This window comes from Camelina sativa, chromosome 9 (genome assembly GCF_000633955.1).
Source record: "Camelina sativa cultivar DH55 chromosome 9, Cs, whole genome shotgun sequence".
In the NCBI taxonomy this organism is placed as follows: Eukaryota; Viridiplantae; Streptophyta; class Magnoliopsida; order Brassicales; family Brassicaceae; genus Camelina; species Camelina sativa.
In genome coordinates, this window is record NC_025693.1 from 17550080 (window position 1) to 17572483 (window position 22404).

A 22404-nucleotide genomic window follows, 5' to 3' on the forward strand; every position below is an offset into this window, starting at 1 on the left:
TATCATTCATTTAGTTAATGAAACATGCCCAGCCTGTTTTGTACAATAAGCTAAGATATGTTACATCAAAGAGACCAATCAATTTCTTTGTATTAAAGTAAATTGTTTCACGAAATTGAAACATATTTATTTCAAATCCCAATCCTTAATTGTATATTTCTTGCCTGTATATTGTTTTATTGTCTATCAAAGAAAAACTTTAAAACAAAAACGTAACCATAACAGATTTTAAACTAAGAAAACGTTCAGTCGTAAATAGTTCAATATCTAGCTTATATATATATTTATTTATATATTAACAAGAAAAAAAAAAAAACACTATCTATTCTAACATAACTCGTATATATATGTGGGTATATATATTTATCTAAAGACCAATTCAAGAAGCCTATAAATATTTAATTTGAGAGGTAGAGCCGTAGAGGTAGTATCTATTCGCAATATAAGGATGATGCTGACTGCCGTTGGTTTGGCCTTGGCCACCCTCTTTGGTTTTTCGTCTACTTAAGATCTCTAGGGCTGTTTTTTCGTCTTGTTGGTGGTGTAGTACTTGGCTTTTGTTTCAAATTTGTCTTAGCTTTTCTGTTTCAGCAATGTGTTTTGATCCATTTTGGTTTTAGACCTTTGCGCTAATTTTGAGTGTATGTTGCATGTCTCGCTAGTTTCCTTTAATTTTCTTTGGGTCTTGTCTCCGGAGTTGTTTCCGGTTATGTTTCTAAAAATTGATTATACATCTGACCCTTTTGTATATCCATCTAAGTTTGTAATAATATATAATTTTCATTACAGAAAAAAAAAAATATTGTCCAAGGACCGGGTAGGTCCGGTACCACCCTATTTGACATCATGTTTCAAAAGTATAGTAAACCTACCTGTAAAAAGAACACTTGTAATGTTAGATACAACCTTCCAAACAGTATTTTATTCATTACAACGTAAGTACGTATTGGATTATTGGGGGCGTAATTTCTTACATGTAGGAAATAATATAATTTACAGGACACATGGTAAGTAATATTTATAATTTAGACCGGCCACTTGTGTTTCTGTCATTTTACATTTATGATTTATGAATATGAACAATTCATTTGATTCCGTCCTAGGTGGGAGTAGACTTCAATCTACAATAATTAATTAATAGTACAAAACCAATTGATTAGTGATTTAGTTTAGTAGTAATAAACTAAAGGAAGTAATTATTCAAGGTTGAGAGCCCTAGCTAGTCCCCGGAATTTTTGTTAATTCAACCCTAGTTATAAAATTAATTAAGACCCCATTAGACGAAAGCAAAGCACCATCATCATATATAATCATGCATATTTATCAAAGTTTTTATATAAATAATAAATAAATAAGAGAGGGGATCCCAAAGCTATCATCATCCAACATTTACTCTACCATACTTTTGATTCATTATGTCTCTTTTTTTAATAATTTTAATTGTTCTGAAAATAAATGTTACAAATATATAGTTTTAGTTCTTTTAGCATGAGTGTTCTTCGTGGAAGATTTGTATCACTCACTTGGAACATAAAAGTGAGATACAAAATCACAATTAGATCATGGAAACTCATCGTTAGTCAGATTTGATATCAAATAGAATAACTTTTTTTAGGTTTAAATTATACTAATAACTAAAAAAAATGAATAATAATGATAATGTTAAATCCGGCAAAAGTAGCAGGAGAAGAATGATTACGTGAATGAAGTGGGACCAAAAGTTTTGAAATATATTTCTAAATTTTTGACCAAATGAGAGAAGAGGAGTGTTGGCCCCATCACACTCTCGTCGACCTCTCCATTGTCTTTATGGAATGAATGATAAAAGAGGACACCTCACGTGGACTCTGCATCCACAACGACTCTCTCCAACCATATCATATCACCCTTCAATATATATATTTTTTCTTACATTTACTATAATGTTAAAGATGACATTTGTTACATATTTTTTTTCATCTCATTTATTAACACAACGTTCAGATTTTTCCATTTTTAACTAGTCGTGAAAAAAGTATTTTTGCTGTACGGTGAAATATTGTAGCCCTTTTTCACGGTGGGGCTTTTCCAAATTTTTAATGATTATACATATATAAAAAAAAAAGACGAAGCAGAAAATAAATCTTATTAATGTCTATAACGATGATCCCATAAAAAATACATAAATCTCTGGATACAGTGACATATTTGTTCCATTACAACTCTACTACTCCCTCCGTTCTAATTTAATTGTCGTTTAAGGTTTTTGCATACAAATTAAGAAAATTATTAAATTTATGTTTTGCCCTTCATTAATATATTTTATATTTTTTTATTGGTTGAAACTTTAAAACAGTAGGAATAAGATTGGAATATTCATCAAATATCTGCATTGAAATTTTAAAATGACAACTAATATGAAACAAAAATTAAATCCTAGAACGACAACTAAATTAAAACGGAAGGAGTATTTGTTAATGCTGATTATAAAAACTTGAGGACATATTATGAAGCACAAGAAAATAAATCTAAGACACGGATTAAGTAACTCTTTAACGGATTGATTTTGATAGCACATAGCTGTAATTAACGTTGAAAATTTCAAGTTTATTCTGTTTGCTAATTGCATCAATCGATTTGCGTTGATTTTGTGATATTACTTCTCTTTTCTTCAACTATTAAATGATACTCACATTGTTGACATTTTCTCTTAGAGTGTTTTATAGTTATTTTCATTACATATGGTGTGAGAGATGAAGCATATATATATACATATATAAAGAAGCAAATGAACAGTTGTTTTGTTTGAAAAATATATAATAAAAAAAGACGCAATGAGATTTTTATTTTTAAGTTATTTAATTTTATATGGTTTGTAAAGCTCCTCACCCATATAATTCTCACTCATGATCTTTGTTTCTTTAAGCTTTTCTTCTTCCTCTATTTTTCTCTCACTCTTATCCTCTCCTTCTCACTCAATTCCTTCAAACATCCATCTACACTTTTGATTTTTTTTTTTTTTTGGTTCCCCTCTCTTGTCCAAAAAAAAAAAAATCACATATAAATAAAAACCAAAACCCTAATTTTTTATAAATATATATAAAAAATAGTTATAGCTCCTCACTTATATATGCAAAAGCCAACATCTAGTATCTTAAATGTCATAATGGACGGTGGAGACAACGTCGGAGGAGGAGGAGACGATCACCACCGTCACCTTCACCATCACCACCGCCCTACTTTCCCTTTCCAACTCCTCGGAAAACGTGACCCCGACGACAACCATCAACAACAACAACAGCAACAACCTTCACCTTCCTCCTCATCTTCTCTCTTCTCTCTTCATCAACACCAACAGTTATCTCAATCGCAACCTCAACCGCAATTGCAACAAAAGCCGCAACCGCAGACAACAACGCAGAAGGAGTTATCACAAACGCAAGAGGACTCTACGGCGGTGGTGGCAGCTAAAAAGCCTCCGTTGAAACGAGCTTCGACTAAAGACCGACACACAAAAGTAGACGGAAGAGGGAGGAGGATAAGGATGCCGGCGTTATGTGCAGCTCGAGTGTTTCAGCTAACGAGAGAGCTCGGTCATAAGTCCGACGGTGAGACTATAGAGTGGCTACTTCAACAAGCTGAGCCATCAGTTATCGCCGCCACCGGAACCGGAACTATCCCGGCGAATTTCACTTCTTTAAACATCTCTCTCCGTTCTTCAGGCTCTTCCATGTCTCTCCCTTCTCATTTCCGCTCCGCCGCTTCCACTTTTAGCCCTAATAATATCTTTTCTCCGGCGATGCTTCAACAACAACAACAACAACAAAGAGGTGGTGGTGGCGGTGGGTTTCTTCATCATCCTCATCTACAGGGACGTGCAACGACGTCTTCTTTGTTTCCTGGTATAGATAACTTCCTACCAACGACGTCGTTTTTGAACTTCCATAATCAGACAAAACAAGAAGGAGATCAAGATTCAGATGAGTTAAGTTCAGAGAAGAAAAGAAGACTCCAAACGACGTCGGATTTGCAACTACAGCAGCAGCACCAACACGATCAAATCGGGAGCTATACTCTTCAATCTAGCAACAGTGGATCTACTGCCACCGCAGCAGCCGCTGCCGCGCAACAGATACCGGGAAATTTCTGGATGGTTGCAGCGGCTGCGGCCGCCGCGGGTGGTGGTAACAACAACCAAACAGGAGGTCTTATGACAGCTTCCATTGGTGGTAGCGGTGGAAACGGTGGCGGCGAGCCTGTTTGGACGTTTCCTTCAATTAACACAGCGGCAGCTGCGTTATACAGAAGTGGCGTTTCAGGAGTTTCGGGCGGTGCGGTTTCGAGCGGTTTACATTTTATGAATTTCACAGCGCCAATGGCATTTCTTACTGGACAACAACAACAACAACAGCTAGCAACAACTAGTAATCATGAGATCAATGAAGATAATAATAATAATAACAATAATGAAGGAGGAGGAGGAGGAGGAAGAAGTGACGGTGGGGGTGGTGATCATCATAGTACACAGAGACATCATCATCATCAACAACAGCAGCAACAACATCATCATCATAATATTCTCTCCGGTTTAAATCAGTACGGACGGCAAGTTTCCGGCGAATCTCAGGCTAGTGGATCACTTGGAGGTGGTGATGAAGAGGATCCACAAGATTAACCGTGGATTACTCTGCCGGCGGCGGTGGCGGCTAAAGGCGTTAGGCGGCTGTGTAATACTTTTGTTTTCGCCGTTAATTTTATTTACATTTCTTGTAGTAATTTTTTTTGTTTTTGTTAAGTAACAAAAAAAAACAAAACACGTGAGATTTTTTTATTTTAATTTTGATTTTTTTTTTTTTCTACTTTGATTTAAATTTGATTTTTCTTGTGAGTGAGTGATTAAATAGTACACGAGATTTTTTATGTCAGGTTTTTTGGATTTTGAGGAGAATATGACACTTTTTTTTTTATCATTATTATTTTTAAATGTTTTTTTAATCTGTTAGTGTCACTGTCTGTCTCGATTCTCAATCATCTTACTTTTCTTTATCCATTAAGAAAATTTTAATTACGCATAAAGAAAAGTTTAAGCTTTCCTCCAAATAATTTTGGTTCTACTCCATGAATTGAAACATTATACATCCATCTTATTGTTATTTTGGTAAAACATTATGCTAAATAACATTGAGAAATTATTTTTGTCTAGGGGGAATGAGATCATGGGCCTATCTCTTGGCCTACCAATCTCGTTCTCACTACTTGGCCCTTGAAGTTAGTTGTTTCAAAGCTAATAGAAAACAGCAAAGTGTCTCGTTTGTTTTTACATGGTCGAACGAAAAAAACGATACAACAAACATATAAAAAGAGAAATATCTCGTTTGATCTTATATGCTATGAAAATATATTAAATGCTTTTTTTAGTATATGATTCATTTTATCTTTTGCTTCTTTGTCATTTGTCCCCACTAAACAATAATCACTCATGATTTTTGTATATGATGTTCAAATATTTGTAATCAAAAAGACTAACTGAATTAGAGAGTGATCTAAGTTTTGAAAGACGAGTCCTAAACTATGATGGTTCACAATTTTATTTTCGTTTTTGACTAAACGTTCTAACAAAAGAACACCAAACTATAATTAATTGATTCACTAAGGCTAAGGCTGCAAATGGTTGCACTGTTGAAGAAATTGAACAGGTTGAAAAAAATTATTCAACCAATTTTCACCATTTGCATTGTAAAGGTTGAAGAGGTTGGAAAAAACTATTCAGCCCGTTCAACTTAAAATGTTGAAAAAATAAACTAATCCTACAACAAAAATTTTCAACTTGTTCAACCACTATTTTGAAGATGAATGAGTTGAATATTATTCAACCCAATTTTATTCAACCCATTTTTTCAATTTTGTTCAGTTTTGTACATCTATTTGCAGCCTATAGATTCGTTACATTGAAGCGATTTAGTCCGTTTTATCTGCAAACATCATTCAAAGTCTTTTTGTTTTTTTTGTTGCGTTCACTTATACATGTTGAACATATATAATATGGCGAAAAAGAACATATATAATATAAAGTTTTTGCTCATTTTTGGATTCGATTGTTGAATTAACTAAATCGTGCAGTTCCATCACTATTCAGAGTCTAATGTTGAAATAATAATTTTTATGTAACAAAAAATCTACATTATGATAAGTTTTACGAAAATGATAGAGACAGAAAACAAATAAAAATAAATGTGAATTAATTGTTATTGCAGACTATATACTATTATCATTGAATGTATAAAAAATAAAAAATATTTATAAATACAGAAATTTAATAAGTAGAGAGAGAGAGAGAGAGAGAGAGATTGATTGTGGTGGTGACATGAGGACTGTAGCGTTGTAAGAGGCGTGGGACCTAAAACGTTATCAGGTGCAGTGATTGTCGTGTGGACCTTACTCCTTACGTTCACCATCTGATCATCTCCCTAACCAACGTTCACTTTTTTTTTCCTCACTGACACAAAAATTCTCTCTTTAAAAAAAAAAAAAAAACTTTTCACAGCACTCACACTGTAATAAAAATGGCAAAACACACCAATTTACTAAAACTACTACAACTAATCAGACCATGAATAAATAAAAAACGACGTTATTTTCATATTTTTTGTGAAACATCAAACATCAATCGACTTGGAGGTTGAGGTGGTTTAATTACAAAATGAAAATTTTGAACACTATTTTTTTTGCCTATGTTTATAAATTCTCACGTCGTCATTATGAAATGTTAGCTAACTCCGATCTAATGTTATTAAGTAATAAATTAATTAATGGATGACACTTTTTTTTTTTTTTTGTATTTATAGATTCTCACGTACGTTCTCATTTTATGATGATATAGCTAACTTCGATATCTAATGATTTCTATTTTTTTAATAAATTTATGGTTGACGTAGTAGTTATTTATACGGATTAGTCTGCTAGAGAAATATATGCCATTAAAATTCGGACAAACGTACGCAAACTAGTCAACTCATTTTGTAGGACAGAGAGATTCAAACAATTTTCAATAGTTACAGTTTGGGGTAAGTTTTAGATCACATGGGGTTTAAATTTGGCAGCCATCGTCGTACGGAAACGTAAAAATTGGTCCCCGACCCATAGCCAAAAAATTACAATAAAGTATGTAGTAGCAATGTACGATTATAAGTGTCAACCTTCAACTAGTCACGGGGTCAAATGAAACCATACATGCGTGTTGTTCTTTTTATTTTTAAATAATGCATATTTTTAAATTAATATATAAATGGTTCGAGTATAATGAGTACTCTTTTTCTTATGATTCTATCGTGTGCCTGTAAACGTGAGTAATTTTACATGGTGTTCATGAATCTGAGACTTGAAGAATCTTGAGGCTTCCTAAAGTGCAAACATACTTAACTACTAGACTAGTAGTAGACTACCATGGATTTGGCTATGATAGTGAGTGTTTTATCAATAATAATGATTATTATTATCACAAGAGACTGTTGGTGAGAAATACAATAGGCTCTCATTGACCTAAGCCCAAATGTACTAACATAGTACCTTTATATAGGTGGGCCTTGTTGCTATTGTTGTTCTACTGTCATCTATGACATTGGAAGACAAAACTCCTTGGGATTTGTTACTTTTAGAACCAAAAAAAAAAAGAATCATCAACTTGTGCGTCTAGACCTTCTTGGGGAGTTTTTGCAAAGTCACGCCCGAGAGTTCCAAGCTTTACGCATCTTTTGGGAAAGATACATGGTTGCATTAATAGCTCCAGCAGCCAAGAAACCAGACACAGCTTGTCTTCCGCTTGAAACCATTACCCGTCGCCTCATTACTTTCTCCATACATTTCGCAGCTTCTTCTCTTGAACCTATACAAACTTCTCCCGTAACTCTACCTATACATATGTACGTATACCAGTTCAACCATCAAGAATTATTACTCCATTTCCTTGTATAGGATCATATATAAAACTAGAGAGAAGATCGGAGTTGATACCTGTTTCACTGACTATTTTCTTCTCCCCGAGTGACTTCCCCATTTGGCTTCTCACTGATGCAGGGAGAGAAGAGACCAGCGAACGTGTTGCTGAAACGCTAGAATCCTGCTCACATGTTGAGAAGGATAGGTATAAGAGCAATCTCAAGATTGAGTTATATCCATGGTGATAATATACACTCTGTATACCTGAACTAATCTAGTGTGACTAGCTTCAGCCGATGAGGATCTCAAAAAGTTTTTGGTCTCACACTCTTCAAGAAAAGGCTTATACATTGACTGGAATAGATCAAACTGTCCCTTCACAATTTTGTTCACCTAAGAGGCAAGGGATTGAAATAATGTATCAGATATCTAGCCACCTGAAAAAGTAAAGTAATATACATGTTCTGCAAACAATCATAACAATCTGATGTAATCACTAATCAAGAACAGGAATTGGGTCTCTAACCTTATTAGTGTCCTCTGCAAAAAACATACGCAAGTCTCCCATGTAGGAAAGGCTGCATATTTTGGCGTAAAGATCTTCCTGTGTAAGAGTTCGGTGAGTTATAGTGTACAGTCTAAGAAAACTTCAAAATTCCTGAGCACTGAACAGAAAACAAACCTCGGTGAATTTTGGTGGCAAGAGAAGAAGAGCAGCAGATATCGCAGCTCTCTTATTAACAGAATTCACATCTTCTATGTCCAGATTATCAACAAGCAAATGAACCTGCAACCAACAACACTTCCCTTAAACATCTCACGATTTACAGTTGTTAGTTAAAAACACCAAGCAACTGACATACCGGTTTTTGTAAACGGCCACTCAAGTAGAACCTATTCCAATCCAGTATGTCCTGTACTAGGTCGTTCATCCGAACAACCCCATACTTGAGTTTCTGCAAGGAGCTTCACAAAATGGCTTAAGCTTACATACAATGCGATCATACTGTGCAGAATATAGACATATGTAATATACAAAGACAAGCTTGTATTGAAAAAACTAGATTTTTCATTAGGTTTTAAATAATCCTGCAGTTTAGAGGAAGTTCTTACCCTGTCGTTCCAATTGACAAATGGATTGAAGTGAACTCCAACTCCTACTTTATCAGCAACGTTCGTAATCTATTCTCAGACATTAAGAAAACTGTGTGTTCAGTGTTCGATTAAGCCGTCTAAGCAAAGCAAGAGTAAGTAACATCAAAGAGAAATATACCAGCCTAGCTCCACCAAGGTGAACCATCCATGAAGCATAATGATCTGAATTCATTTTCAGATTCTTGGTCACACAATTAAAAAAGTGCTAATTAGAACCTGTGGGCTTTTTAAATAGCTCCAAACCTAACAAATGATAATCAGAAGATACAACTCACCTCAGAGTGCCATTTCATAGGATCAGAGACTCCAAGTATATAGTCCACCATTTTAGACTGTAACAGCAAAAGGTTGCATTTTTTTCAATACCCAATTACCAAACTGATTCAGAAGCGTTCCAGGATAAGAATAAAGACCTTATCTTGGTTATTAGGGTGCAATGTCGAACCATAGATACAACAGAAATCAACCGGAGGAAGAACATTCAAAAAGCTAGAAAGCTCATCTCTTTGAGTCGTTTCCATTCCAGAAAAACTAAACCTTTTCCAGAATTAAACTGGGAAGAGAGACCTATTCAAGTGAAGAAACGGGATTATAAAAGTTAGTCTGTTAGAGCGATCAATTTAGATTTTCGAGTGAGCTAGGTGAAGTTTCTACAATTAGATTCACTGTGGTTTGAGATGGACACAAACCTTTTGGAGTAGAGAGAAGCGAAAATGGCTATTGATTCAAAGAGGAGAGCGAGTGAAGGCGGCGTAAACGAAGCGAGGAACAAAGAACAAAACGCCGTGAAGCTTTTTTTGGGGTTGGGCAAAAAGATTACTCCGTTTCTAACCCGCTCTGAAATCCTGGTTCTAACGAACCGGGAAGATCCGGATCTCCGGCTTATGGATTTTGTATCTGAACCGTCCGGTTAATTAAATCAGAACGAACGTTCAATACTGTACAGTGTACACAATAAAATACAGGAGTTTGTGGGAAGCACACGCCAGCAGCGCCGGACGACAGACGTCACCAACCCTCGACGAACCGTTTCCATGCCTTTATTATCCCACCTACGTTGACCCACACGGCCCCCCTTCGTTTATAAACCGCCCAAAATGTTTGGTTTCATAAAAAATAAAGTTAAAGCGTGCACAACAATTTCTCCTCAATTGTTAAACCTTAATCCCAAAACGCTGCACATAATAAATACACTACAAAATACAAAAATATCTTTAATCAAGTAATTATATCACCATCTTTACGTCCTAATTTTACTAAAGTTGGACTCTACTAAATCACATTATCCAATATGTATAAATTAATTATAGATCAAACCTTAATGATTTAATAATAATAATAAAAAATTACAAAAAGTTAATTTAAAATAACAATACAAATAATTTTACCATCTATATACTTATTTAAGCAACCCTATAAACAAATAACCTTACTTTATGTAAGATATTACAAAAAATGCCACTGTATTTTTAATACAAAATATAATAACAGAATCTTAATATTAATTTGTTGTAACCAGAAAATAATTACCCAAAAAATAGCAATTATTAATTTATTAGATTAGAAATCATTAATAAAATTATTTCAAAATTATTTAATAAAATAATTTCGAAATTATGTAATAAAATAATTAAACAGATTCTATTTATTGTTTCAGAAATCTTAGGAAACAATAACAAATATTTAGAAAAATTATAAATTTTAAATTTATTTATAAGACTAAGTTTAAACATTTACATATCGAAATCATTTAATAATAACAAATATATATTAAAATTAGGATACAACATTGTTTATATTTTTAAAATATATCTATATACTTATTTAAGCTATGTTGTTAAAAATTTAATCAGTTTTAATGTGACATATTATGAAAATGCTATAATATTTTAATTATTCTAATAACTAACAAAATAAAAGTTTAGATTTGTTTACAAAATAATAAAACTCTATTTAATATTTCATAAATCTTCGGAAATAATAACAAACTATTTAATTGACTAAAACTTAATTGTTTATACACAATATTCACTATATAAAGAATACTAAGTGTATAATGTTGATAATATACATAACCTAATTGTAATTTTCACCTATAAAACTAATATATAACATATTATACCAATCACATCAATTTGTAATACCAAATCACGGGTCAATACATATTTTGTTGGGTTTTTTAGCTTTACTGAATATAATTAACGAATTTGATATTGCACCAAACCAAAATAGTAGTACCAACTACGGGTCAAAATCAGAGTATGACCTTAAGTAATTAAATATATGATTTTATAAAATGTATAGAATTAATAAATTTTCTACTATTATTTTGTAACAAACAAATCCAAATTTATATAGATATCTCGTCACACTGGTAACATTATTCTACAAAATATTAACGTGTATTTATGAGTAGGGTAATAAAACGGGTAATGAGACGGGTAACGGGACGCTCAAAAATTAAATTAATATATGATATTCAATCATTATTCACGGATAATATAATTATTATACCTTTCACTCGACTCTAATGTTGCGGGTACCTTTTTTTGGAACGGATACAAACCGAAAAACGGGTCCAATACGGGTATTGGTAGTAGTTCCAGGCCTACCTATTAGTAGATTAATATGAATCAAAACTCACCATATAGTACTATATTATATAACATGTCAATAAATGATACAACATAAATATAATATAAACAAATAACAAAATAACATAAAAATTTCTCCGCGCTACCAACGCGGACCATTATCTAGTTTATAATTTATATATAAACTAATCATGTACCATTGCAGTCCATCATGTATCAAGTTTTTATTGTAATTAAAAGACTATACTATGATTCATTATCTAGACACCGTTTTATTATTAAAAATCATAAAAACGATTAAAAAGAAAAAATTGTTATCAGTTTTATAATTTTAGGAATTACATTTTGTATTCTTAGAAAATTTGATTAATGAAATGAATAAAGTTAGTTCTGAAAAAAAAAAAAAAAAAGGAGTTGTAAAAAAATGCTGGAGTGTACAGTCAACACTTTTGCCAATAATAGTAGTATAACCTTTACCTGAGAAAAAAACGCACTCCACTTGAGAAAGAAGAAGATACGATGACGTGTCGATGCAACAAGAGCGGCTTAGTGGCACGCAACGTAATAGATAAGGACAAAACAGCAAAAGAGAAAGGCACATGTCGAGCTCACGTGTCCACTTAAAACGCACCACTTCTTCTGTGCTCTCCACGCGCCTCTTTCTTTCCCCACACGCCCCCCCTCCTCCCTTCTTCAATTTCTCAGATTCTTCTCTCGTCGTCAATAAGCTTTTCTTATTTCTTCTTCTCTAACTCGTTTTCTAATCCTTAATCCTCCTCTACAATAATTCCCGACGAGCTTCTTCACCGGAGAAAGATAGAAAGGTAATTTTTTTTTTCCTTTTTCTGAGTTACGATTTGAGCTGTGAGGAGAACTTATTAGCCGTAATATATTTTTTTTTAATTGATAATTCTTCACTGTTTTTGATTTGACATGATGGTTGATAAAGTTTTGAGAATCTAAAAGCACTCCTTGAGTTTTGAGGAATCAAAAACCACACCAAAGTTTTGTTTTTTTTTTTTTATATTTTTGCTCCTATGTTTCTATGTTCGTTGGTGGGTTTGTGTGACATGAGGGGTTGATTGATTGATTGATTATACAAAGATGAATGAATGATTTGTCAGATTCATTTTGATCATCCTTTATCTCTCATTTCAGGTGACTTGACAAAGAATCTTACTTATTACAATTGGTTAAGGATGGTATCGAAATCTCCTTCCACATCTTCTGATGAAGCAAATGCTACTACTGCTGATGAAAGGTGTGTGAATCATCTTTCAAGAAAAGGATTCTCGTATTTTGATTATGGAGCCCTCTTTATATTTTGTTTTATGGTTGTGTTTGATTATGTTGTGTGTGTGTTAAAAAAACAGGTGTAAAAAAGGTAAAGTACCCAAAAGGATTAACAAGGCTGTTCGAGAGAGGCTTAAGCGTGAGCATTTGAATGAGCTTTTCATCGAATTAGCCGATACCCTTGGTAAAATTTCACATCTTTCAATCAAACAATTGCTTGAGTGTTAGGCTTTTAACTTAACTATAAATGTTAGTGAATGTGATTTGTGAAATTCTCTAACTGGGAACATTTTCTCTTGTCTCAGAACTGAATCAACAGAATAGTGGTAAAGCTTCCATACTATGTGAAGCTACTCGATTCTTGAAAGATGTGTTTGGTCAAATCGAGTCTCTTAGAAAGGAGCACGCTTCTCTCCTCTCTGAATCTAGCTATGTAAGCCACTTTCTATCTATATGCTCATTGCTTTGTGTTTCTATATGAAATCTTTGTTTAGATGTTTGTCTCAATCTGTCTTGTTGATTGAAACTGGTGTTGTTGTGTAGGTAACCACAGAGAAGAATGAGCTGAAGGAAGAAACTTCAGTGCTCGAGACCGAGATCTCGAAACTACAGAGCGAGATAGAAGCGAAAATGAATCAGTCGAAAGCCGACTTGATCACCTCTCATGCACCCGCTTACCACCATCATCATCTTTATCAACAACAACAACAACCACATCCTGAACTTGCATCTCAGTTTCCAGGACTTCCCATTTTCCAAGGCCCTGGTTTTCAACAATCTGCTTCAACTCTTCATCCTCCTGCAACAGTTCTTGTCCTACCGATCCAACCTGATCACCAGACACAAGATATTTCAAACATGACAGGGCATGTGCAGACACAAACACCTTTAATTTATAATAATACCTCAAACGTGAGTAAGCCGTGTCCAAGGTATGCTAGTGCAGCTGACTCATGGTCTTCTCGACTACTTGGAGAGCGGCTGAAAGCCAATGAATGAAGTCTTGGGTGGCTCCACAAGGAGAAGCAACACGAGGGTTAACACAGGAAACAGAGACAGGGCAACTTGTGAAGAAGGACCCTGGTTTTTGTATTATTTTTTTTAACATCATCGTCTAATGTCCTTGTGGGTTTGGCCTTGGCCATTTCTTGTTGGTTTGTTCATAGGATAAGGAAGCTATGGCCTTTATGGGTCGTTTGAGTAAAAAATAAGTAAATTAGCTCTAACCTTTGTCATTTACTCTTCTCGTAAGATACTAAAACAACAAATGAAACAACAACAACAACAACAACAACAAAAAAAAAACGAACAAAATCCTTATATAAAAAAGGAGCAAATGAAATCTGAAATTGGGTTCTGGTCTAAAGAAAACCGGTTAAGTGGTTCTGGTTATGGATTGGTTAAAGAAAAGGATTTGGTAAAGAGAAGTGAGAGAGAGCCATCATCTTATCTTGCTATCGAGTGGGTAAGAAGAATCAGAAAACAGAAAAAAATGGCGAATTCACTATGCTTCTTCTCTTCTCCTCCGACCTATTGCTTCCAATCTCCTAGCAAAAGTTCAAAGCCTACTCACTTCTTCTCAACCAATGGTAACACCTCGTCCTTGGTCCAGAAGAGTGAGCTGCTTCAGACTTCCACCAAATCCCAAAGCTTTGAGATTAAGGTTAGATATTTCTTTTTATCCCAAACTCTGTTTCCGCTTTAACAAAGTTTGTGTCGTTGGTTAAAAATCTAATCTTTTGGTGATAAATAGGCCACAAACAGTACTGGCACTAAAACAAACAGCATAGTTTGTTCAAATTGTGAAGGGGAGGGTAAGTTCTTACCCGGTTTATAATCCTCTTGATTTATATATACTTGTGAATTGGTTAGTAATAAGATTTTGTGTAAATGTTTTCAAAAGGTTGTGTGGCTTGTTCTCAATGCAAAGGAGGTGGTGTGAATTTGATTGATCATTTCAATGGACAGTTTAAAGCTGGTGCACTCTGTTGGCTTTGCAGGTTTGGAAAATCTTATCTCCTTTCTTTCTTCTTCCTTCTCCACAGCACAGAAAAAAACTCATTACTTGAAATATCTTTTGTAATTATCTTGTGGGCAGAGGTAAAAAGGAGGTGTTGTGTGGGGAGTGCAATGGAGCTGGTTTCCTTGGTGGGTTCTTGAGCACCTTCGATGAGTAGTAGAAAAGCTTCAACACTCTCTTATAAAACCTTAGAAGAAGTCATCTTTCTCCCTTTTTCAATGCTCTTCTAAACCACCATGTATTACTTATTTGTTATTGCACACCAAACTCTCATTGTAATGTTGTTTTTTCAGAATTTTTCTTCGACAAAAAATTAAATCTTGTTATGTTTACATAACTATAGCACCTCTATATAGTTTATGTTGATGGTATAGCCACCTATGTGATTTTAGATGGAAAAGTTGGAATGGTTTGGACTTTGGAGAAGAATTTATATAAAGCTTTTGTTCTAATTACATTGAAATATAATGTTTTATATATATCATTCTACTATTCTAGTATCTAATAAAAACAGGAACATAGTTTTGATTAAAACTGAAAATAAAACATTGCATTGAAAAAAGGAGAAGAAATGGAAACAACTGTAAATAACAGATAAACGCATCTGAGACCAACAACAAAAAAAAAAGGACCCTTTTTCTCTTACCTGTTCCTGTTGTCGTCGTCGTCGTCGCTGGGTCAGAATCTCGTTCTTGTGTTTTCTCTTCTCCTCTCGCTCCCCCCATTACAAATCTGTCTGTTTCTCCTCGTTATTAAGCCAGAAACCTAGACGAGGAAAGCCAGAAAAGGGTAGGATTAGGGGTAATTATTAGTTCGTCACCACCCATTGGATTGCTAGGAGCTCCACCTCTGGCTCTCAACAACATCTGTTTGTTGCGTAATTTCAATTAGATTTGTTCCAGAAACAATAAAGTTTTTTTGGAATTGTGGCGTGTGAACCAAGGAAGGAACTAGGTATGCGTTTCTATCTGATCTTTGATCATTCGTGTCATCTTATTATTAATACAGATTGCACTGATCCCTGTCTTTGTTATGGTATCCCTGCTTCCTACTTAATAATTAAGGAATATGACGAACACAAAATGTTACGTCGTGATGAGATATTCGATTGCAAGGCTTTAGGATAAGGAACTTTGGGAATCCAAGGCAAAAGGGGCTTTATTATATGGGGCGAGCATTGGAATCATCTGGTGCTCTTTTTCCAGTTTGCTATTGTAATCTCAACTATCTTACTTGGAATGGCTTGTTTCCAGAGAAATATTCCCACAGAGAGGGAGAATGAGCAGGTTTGCTTCAGTTTTTTTTCGTGTGTGTAGAGGTTGTAGCTTCAATCTAAGTTTGATTTAATGTTTGCCATAAAAATTGGTTGCAGGCGATAGCAATTCTGAAGAAAGGGGCCTATCTATTGAAATACGGACGCCGTGGGAAGCCTAAATTCTACCCTTTTCGGCTTTCAAGCGTACCATTCATTAACCTTCAGTTTCTTTACAAATGCACAAACACAGTAAGATTGTGTGTTTGATAGTGTGCTTTCCTCAACTGTTTGCAGGATGAAATATATTTGTTGTGGTATTGTGGCAAAAAGGAGAAACGTCTTAACCTGAGTTCTGTGACAAGGATCATACCTGGACAGCGAACTGTAAGTCAAAATGTATGAATATCATTTATCTGGTAACAGTTTTGGTGCATATTTTCTCAACAAACGAATGTTCTTGTAAGAACTTTTCCAGGCAGTTTTCCGACGATATCCTCAACCAACCAAGGAATATCAATCATTCTCTCTTATATATGGCGACCGATCTCTGGATTTGGTTCGTATTTTGCTCCCCTGTGGTCTTTTTGAGGTGTTCTCACTACTGAATATATATAATCTCCATTGAGGTGTTCTCACTACTGAATCCTCATGGATAGGTATGTAAGGACAAGGATGAAGCTGAGTTCTGGCTCACTACCCTTCGAGCTCTTCTCTCACGAAACAACTCTTCTGCATTGGTACTTCACTCAAGAAGCCGTAGTCTTGCTCCTGACAATGGAGAACAGAGTAGTACGAGCAAGAACTTTACGTCCAACATTAGATCCGTCAGCAGTGACACAAGCTACGAGGTTTTTTTTGTTAGTTGTTTTCTTTCTTCATAAGAGCACCATCAGGTTGTTTTCTACTTAATATCTTCCTTTTTCATCTGGCACTTTCGCAGGAACATGCAAAAAAGGCCTCAGGATCTCACAGCAACACTCCACAGAGACTGGGGAAAGTTTTCTCAGAGGTTTTGTCACAAACTGCAGTACTAAAGGCACTCTCTTTGGACGAACTGATCCATAAACCTCATACTTCGCTTCCAGAGGCTATAGAGAATCGATCTACTAATCACTCCCCTGCCGTTGATCTATGTAAATATAGCATTTCCAGCGCAGTGAGCTCATCAAGTCAAGGATCTTCATTTGAAGACTTGAAGTCTCTCTGTGATGTCTTCGTTTGGGGAGAAAGTATTGGAGATGGGCTATTAGGAGGTGGTATGCACAAAAGTAGCAGCAGCTCTTCTCTAACGACCGAGTCTTTTTTGCCCAAAGTCCTGAAATCACATGTGGCACTTGATGCCCAGAGTATTTCTTGCGGCACCAATTATGCAGTGTTAGTCACAAAGCAGGGACAGCTGTACAGCTGGGGAGACGAATCTGGTGGAAGGTTAGGACACGGAGTTTGTTCCTACGTTCCACATCCAAAACTTATTGATGAATTTGACGGAGCAACTGTGGAGTCAGCTGACTGTGGAGAATTTCATACTTGTGCTGTAACAGCCTCAGGGGATTTATATGCTTGGGGCGACGGAGCACATAATGCCGGTCTCCTTGGACTTGGTAGTGAAGCTAGCCATTGGAAACCAGTACGCATCCTTGGTCAGATGGAGGGTATAAATGTTAGAACTATATCTTGCGGACCTTGGCATACAACTTTTGTGACATCAGAAGGTAAGCTGTTTACATTTGGTGATGGTACTTTTGGTGCGCTTGGGCATGGTGATCGTATAAGCACAAACATACCTAGAGAAGTCGATGCGCTAAGTGGCTGCAGAACGATAAAGACAGCTTGTGGTGTTTGGCATTCAGCTGCTGTTGTCAGTGTTTTCGGTGAGGCCACATCATCAGGAAAGCTCTTCACTTGGGGTGATGGAGACGATGGGAGACTGGGACATGGTGATATAGAGTCTAGACTAATCCCATCTTGTGTAACTGAACTGGATACAACTAGCTTTCAGCAGGTAGCTTGTGGTCAGAGCATTACCATTGCTCTCTCTGTGTCTGGACAAGTTTACGCAATGGGAATTGCTGATCCGAGTCAAGATAATGCTGTGAGAGCTCCTTCTTGCATTGAAGGGGGTCTAGGAAAGAGTTTTGTCCAAGAAGTGGCTTGCGGGTTTCACCATATCGCGGTTTTGAACGCAAAAGCTGAGGTCTACACTTGGGGCAAAGGATCAAACGGACAGCTCGGGCACGGAGACACCGAACATAGAAGCACGCCGACTCTTGTGAAAGCTTTGAAAGGTAAACAAGTGAGGAAAGTGGTGTGTGGTTCTAATTACACAGCAACCATTTGTCTTCACAAACCAATTACGGGTACTGACAGTTCTAGGTGCTCCGGTTGTCGCCATCCTTTTAACTACATGAGGAAGCTCCACAACTGTTATAACTGTGGGAGTGTCTTCTGTAATTCATGCACTAGTAAGAAATCCTTAGCAGCAGCCATGGCTCCCAAAACGAACAGGCCTTACCGTGTTTGTGATGACTGCTATATCAAACTCGAAGGAGTTAGAGAATCTTTAATAACCCCGGCGAGTAGTGCTAGATTTTCAAATGCAAGTCTACAATCTAGCTGTAACGAGATGGACGACATTGGCATAACACCGCAGCGTCAGCTTATTAGGGTGGATTCATTTGATTTCTTCAGACAAACTAAGATCCCGGACCTGAAAACCATTGGTGAAACTTCAGGAGCAAGCTGCTCATCGTCGAGTCACTCAAATCTGGATACTAAAGGTAGTTTTAACATGAAAGGCATACGGCAACTCTCCAGGCTTACCTCTTTTGATTCAGTTAGCCAAGAAGGCAAACAACGCACCAAGCATTGCGCTTCAAAATCAGACACATCCTCTCTTATAAGACACTCAGTGACTTCTGGTATCCCGTTTTCACGTCGAGGTTCTGTTGAGTTGTTTCCTTTGTCGATAAAATCCAGCCCGGTTGAATCTGTTGCTACAACTTCCGACTTCACCGCCGACATTACAGATCATGATTTACTACAAGAAGGTCCCAAGAAATCCAATCAGTGCCTGAGCCATGAAATATCAGTACTCAAAGCACAGGTTAGTCCAACCATTTAAAAACTGTATTGAATCAAATGTAGGTTGTGTATGAAAAGACAAGTAAAAAACTATAACAACTACTCAGGTGGAAGAGCTTACCCTAAAATCAAAAGAACTAGAAGATGAACTGGGAATGACTTCAAAGAAACTCGAAGTTGCGGTGTTAATGGCGCAGGATGATGCAGAGAAGATCAAATCTTCAGAAGAGATAGTTAGGTCCCTAACTCTGCAGGTACATTTCATCATTTTCTAGTCCTACTTTATAATATATGATTCTCGACCTCCAATATATTTTTCTTCTTCCAGTTGATGAACGCAACCAAGAACGAAGTAGACAATACAAAGAGACGCCGAAGCTCATTTTGATTTAAAACTATAGAGAACAACCTCTAATTTTGATCAAAGTAAGTGAATAGATTGAGAATGTAAAATTACAAGATTTCTCATTTTTGTCAAATTACATATACCAAAAACAAAAAGCAAATGTAGTAAGTAATTACTTACAGAGCAGAGCCCAGAACAGAGAGCTCACAACACAACACAAATACATACGAATTCGAAATTGACAAACAGAGAAAAAAGTTCCAACCTTTTTGTGATTTGGTTTAGTGAAGTATCACCAAAAGCTTCTTCATTTGGCTAACAATGGCCAAGCTAATACTCATCATCTGATTAGCCATCTCCATCTCTTTCTTGATCTCATTCCCCACAACTGTTCCCATTTCTTCAATCCCATCGGAACAAGTATCACCGTCGGTCATGGCGGCGCTGATCCACGTCTTGACATCTCCGACGACTTCTTTCGTCAACCAGTTCCCTCCCTTTTTCTTCTCCTTCTCGATCTCAGACACCGACTCGTTGAGTTGACTCAGCGCGTCGGTGTAAAGCTTCACACAATCACCAACCGCCGCGTCCTCAGGCATATCGTTGATTGATCGGAAAGACAGAGAGAGTCTCGAGACTTCCTTAGACGCGGCTCGAAGAGAAAGCTCCAGGATTGATTCAGGGCTCAGTTTCGAATCAGATTCGTTGAGAGAAGAAGACAAAGAATCGAAACAAGTCTCTGGGTAACGAGTCACGGCGCAGACTGTCTTGAGAGAGGCGGAGGAGATAGGAGGATGGTGGGGAGGAGAAGGAGAGTGAGTGAAAGCCCCGGTGGTTAAAGCTACAACGGCGAGGATTATGAGAAGAGATACGACTGAGACGGTGGCGATTAGGGTTTTACGGTAAGATGATGATGGTGGTTTGGGAAGTGGGGAATGATGATGAATTTGGTTTTCTTGATCTGATACTTTGTCGTAGCCTTTCAAGGTGTTGATCGACTCCATTGAATCGGAGGAAGATGAATAATGAATCTGTGATTTTTTTGGGAGAGATAGAGAAATAAAGAAGTCAAACAAGAAGAAGTTGAAAAAAATGAAGCTTTTGTAGGCATTTTCATAAGCCCCAAAGTCCACACAACGTATCTCTAACTTCCACACGTCTTCTATTCTTGTGTATAGAAAAAAAAAATGTAACTTCGAAGTCTTGAACAAATGTTTTTTGTTTCGAAGTTGTATTTTTCCAAATTATTCTTAAAAAAAAAAAATACCATTTCTCTAATATTTACCTATATATAATCTAACAAAACATTGTCATGCGTATATAACAAGGGCAACGATACATACAAAAAAACAATGTTGTAGTTGCATTAGCTTAACTATAACCAAAATCAATTTTCAATATTAGAATTAGTTTAATGCAAAATTATTCTTAAAAATTTGATATTTAGGTTTGTTCATTTTCTGTTCTTTTTAACATTGTTTAGTTTACTTTCTATAGGTACAAATATGTGAGAAGTCTTCCCTGCTAAGATCGATCTGCCTGAATTTATATACACAATTGGAGAAGAGCCCACGGTATAAAAACTATCTTTCACCCATTATTCATCACTCGCTCTTGTGGATTTTATACGTAATTGGAATGTCACAAATGATGTTCTCTGCATCATTGCTGTGCTTAGTTTCATATAGGCTTATGGCAAATTAAAGAAAATGGCATTTGTTATTAATTTTTTTAAAATAATATATATATATATATTAGATGGTTACCCATACAATACGTAAATGATATGTATTTTTAATTGTTTATATATTTATATTATTTTGTGACTATGATAAAATCATCTATATAGATAAAAATTATTTGATTGTTTAATACATTGAGTATAATTTATATTAAATTCTATATAAATATAAATTGTAGGTGGGATTGTTTATATATGATAGCAAATTAGTCATTTTTTGGTTCTTTGAAATGTTGAATAGATATTAACAAAAAATAAGCAAAACATATGTAAAATCTGAACAAAACATAAGTAAAACTAAGCACAAATTGATTTTTTTTGTTTATTTTGTAATTTTTATTAAAAAAATCACATATGTGATTATTTTATTTGTTTAAAAAGTTTTATTTTGGATGGAACACTATGCCATGAAATCATATGCTGAATATGATTTATGAAAATAACATCTATTTGGTAAGATCTATTCTAGTAGATCTAGATTTTTATCCGTGGCATACCGCAAGTTAAGTTGTGTGATAAAAAAAATTAATTTTATTTGATTTGTTTAGTGTTTAAAATTATATATTGTATTTTGATTGTTAATTTTATGATTTAATCCATAATATACCGCATATTAATTTACAGGCCTCAAACTTAGTAGAGATAATCATGCAACTGATGCAGAAAATGAGGCCAAGCAGTACCATACACTAGCAGACTTGCAAACACGTCTACGGCGTACAGATGAAAACGCATTGGATGAAAGGTATTCACTGGGAATGTTGCTGCTCATGGAAGGTATTTTTCTTGCAATATTCACAAGTGGTGGCAGATTCCTAGATTCCAATCTCCGGAAAGCACTAGATTTAGATGTGCTTGGTAGCTATGCATGGGGTAGAGACGCATGCAATTTGCTGTTGGAATCAGTTAATAATATATCGAAAGAAAAACTGGACAAGAGAGTATTTACACTGCCTGGATGTTTGAACTACGATCAATCATCAATCATGTTGTGTTTTTTTTTTT

The 22404-nt window shown here is 35.5% G+C and overlaps 6 protein-coding genes across 7 annotated transcripts; 4 read left to right on the forward strand and 2 right to left on the reverse strand.

Moving 5' to 3' along the window:
- Positions 2892-4946, forward strand: LOC104711227 (transcription factor TCP14-like). The gene has a single exon (XM_010427906.2). It carries the CDS (start codon positions 3110-3112, stop codon positions 4652-4654), a length of 1545 nt encoding a protein of 514 aa, XP_010426208.1. The 5' UTR covers positions 2892-3109; the 3' UTR covers positions 4655-4946.
- LOC104711228 (phosphatidate cytidylyltransferase, mitochondrial-like) lies at positions 7578-9968 on the reverse strand. Of its 2 annotated transcripts, XM_010427907.2 has the most exons (11): positions 9759-9968; positions 9483-9636; positions 9345-9401; positions 9188-9250; positions 9028-9096; positions 8778-8870; positions 8597-8701; positions 8441-8518; positions 8179-8307; positions 7990-8095; positions 7578-7888 (listed from the first exon to the last, which is right to left on the reverse strand). In XM_010427907.2, the coding sequence occupies exons 2-11, from the start codon at positions 9588-9590 to the stop codon at positions 7698-7700; spliced, it is 999 nt and encodes a 332-aa protein (XP_010426209.1). In that variant the 5' UTR covers positions 9591-9636; positions 9759-9968; the 3' UTR covers positions 7578-7697. The 2 variants fall into 2 exon arrangements, with proteins under 2 accessions (XP_010426209.1, XP_019084793.1); XM_019229248.1 differs by lacking the exon at positions 9759-9968 and having other exon boundaries at positions 9188-9231; positions 9483-9502.
- On the forward strand, positions 12315-14195 carry LOC104711229 (transcription factor bHLH47-like). Its single transcript, XM_010427908.2, has 5 exons — positions 12315-12487; positions 12822-12924; positions 13037-13140; positions 13262-13389; positions 13500-14195. The coding sequence occupies exons 2-5, from the start codon at positions 12863-12865 to the stop codon at positions 13953-13955; spliced, it is 750 nt and encodes a 249-aa protein (XP_010426210.1). The 5' UTR covers positions 12315-12487; positions 12822-12862; the 3' UTR covers positions 13956-14195.
- LOC104711232 lies at positions 14337-15313 on the forward strand. The gene is made up of 4 exons (XM_010427913.1): positions 14337-14619; positions 14710-14770; positions 14860-14956; positions 15055-15313. Exons 1-4 carry the CDS (start codon positions 14449-14451, stop codon positions 15131-15133), a joined length of 408 nt encoding a protein of 135 aa, XP_010426215.1. The 5' UTR covers positions 14337-14448; the 3' UTR covers positions 15134-15313.
- LOC104711231 lies at positions 15433-19879 on the forward strand. Its single transcript, XM_019229247.1, has 8 exons — positions 15433-16262; positions 16349-16435; positions 16526-16615; positions 16707-16787; positions 16888-17079; positions 17172-19334; positions 19420-19566; positions 19641-19879. The coding sequence occupies exons 1-8, from the start codon at positions 16215-16217 to the stop codon at positions 19698-19700; spliced, it is 2868 nt and encodes a 955-aa protein (XP_019084792.1). The 5' UTR covers positions 15433-16214; the 3' UTR covers positions 19701-19879.
- On the reverse strand, positions 19752-20763 carry LOC104711230 (pectinesterase 1-like). Its single transcript, XM_019229249.1, has one exon. It carries the CDS (start codon positions 20660-20662, stop codon positions 19940-19942), a length of 723 nt encoding a protein of 240 aa, XP_019084794.1. The 5' UTR covers positions 20663-20763; the 3' UTR covers positions 19752-19939.

Excerpts from the sequence above, each read along its gene's own strand:
- LOC104711231 (XM_019229247.1), top strand. The coding sequence starts at position 16,215 with ATGGCTTGTTTCCAGAGAAATATTCCCACAGAGAGGGAGAATGAGCAG. Across the intron at positions 16,263-16,348 it reads CAGAGAGGGAGAATGAGCAG|GCGATAGCAATTCTGAAGAA; the intron begins GTTTGCTTCAGT and ends AATTGGTTGCAG. Across the intron at positions 17,080-17,171 it reads GCAGTGACACAAGCTACGAG|GAACATGCAAAAAAGGCCTC; the intron begins GTTTTTTTTGTT and ends GCACTTTCGCAG.
- LOC104711228 (XM_010427907.2), bottom strand. The coding sequence starts at position 9,590 with ATGGAAACGACTCAAAGAGATGAGCTTTCTAGCTTTTTGAATGTTCTT. Across the intron at positions 8,871-9,027 it reads TTGTCAATTGGAACGACAGG|AAACTCAAGTATGGGGTTGT; the intron begins GTAAGAACTTCC and ends AGCTCCTTGCAG. Across the intron at positions 8,702-8,777 it reads GTGGCCGTTTACAAAAACCG|GTTCATTTGCTTGTTGATAA; the intron begins GTATGTCAGTTG and ends TGTTGGTTGCAG.
- LOC104711232 (XM_010427913.1), top strand. The coding sequence starts at position 14,449 with ATGGCGAATTCACTATGCTTCTTCTCTTCTCCTCCGACCTATTGCTTC. Across the intron at positions 14,620-14,709 it reads CCCAAAGCTTTGAGATTAAG|GCCACAAACAGTACTGGCAC; the intron begins GTTAGATATTTC and ends GGTGATAAATAG. Across the intron at positions 14,957-15,054 it reads GCACTCTGTTGGCTTTGCAG|AGGTAAAAAGGAGGTGTTGT; the intron begins GTTTGGAAAATC and ends TCTTGTGGGCAG.
- LOC104711227 (XM_010427906.2), top strand. The coding sequence starts at position 3,110 with ATGCAAAAGCCAACATCTAGTATCTTAAATGTCATAATGGACGGTGGA.
- LOC104711230 (XM_019229249.1), bottom strand. The coding sequence starts at position 20,662 with ATGGAGTCGATCAACACCTTGAAAGGCTACGACAAAGTATCAGATCAA.
- LOC104711229 (XM_010427908.2), top strand. The coding sequence starts at position 12,863 with ATGGTATCGAAATCTCCTTCCACATCTTCTGATGAAGCAAATGCTACT. Across the intron at positions 13,141-13,261 it reads CGAATTAGCCGATACCCTTG|AACTGAATCAACAGAATAGT; the intron begins GTAAAATTTCAC and ends CTCTTGTCTCAG. Across the intron at positions 13,390-13,499 it reads TCCTCTCTGAATCTAGCTAT|GTAACCACAGAGAAGAATGA; the intron begins GTAAGCCACTTT and ends GTTGTTGTGTAG.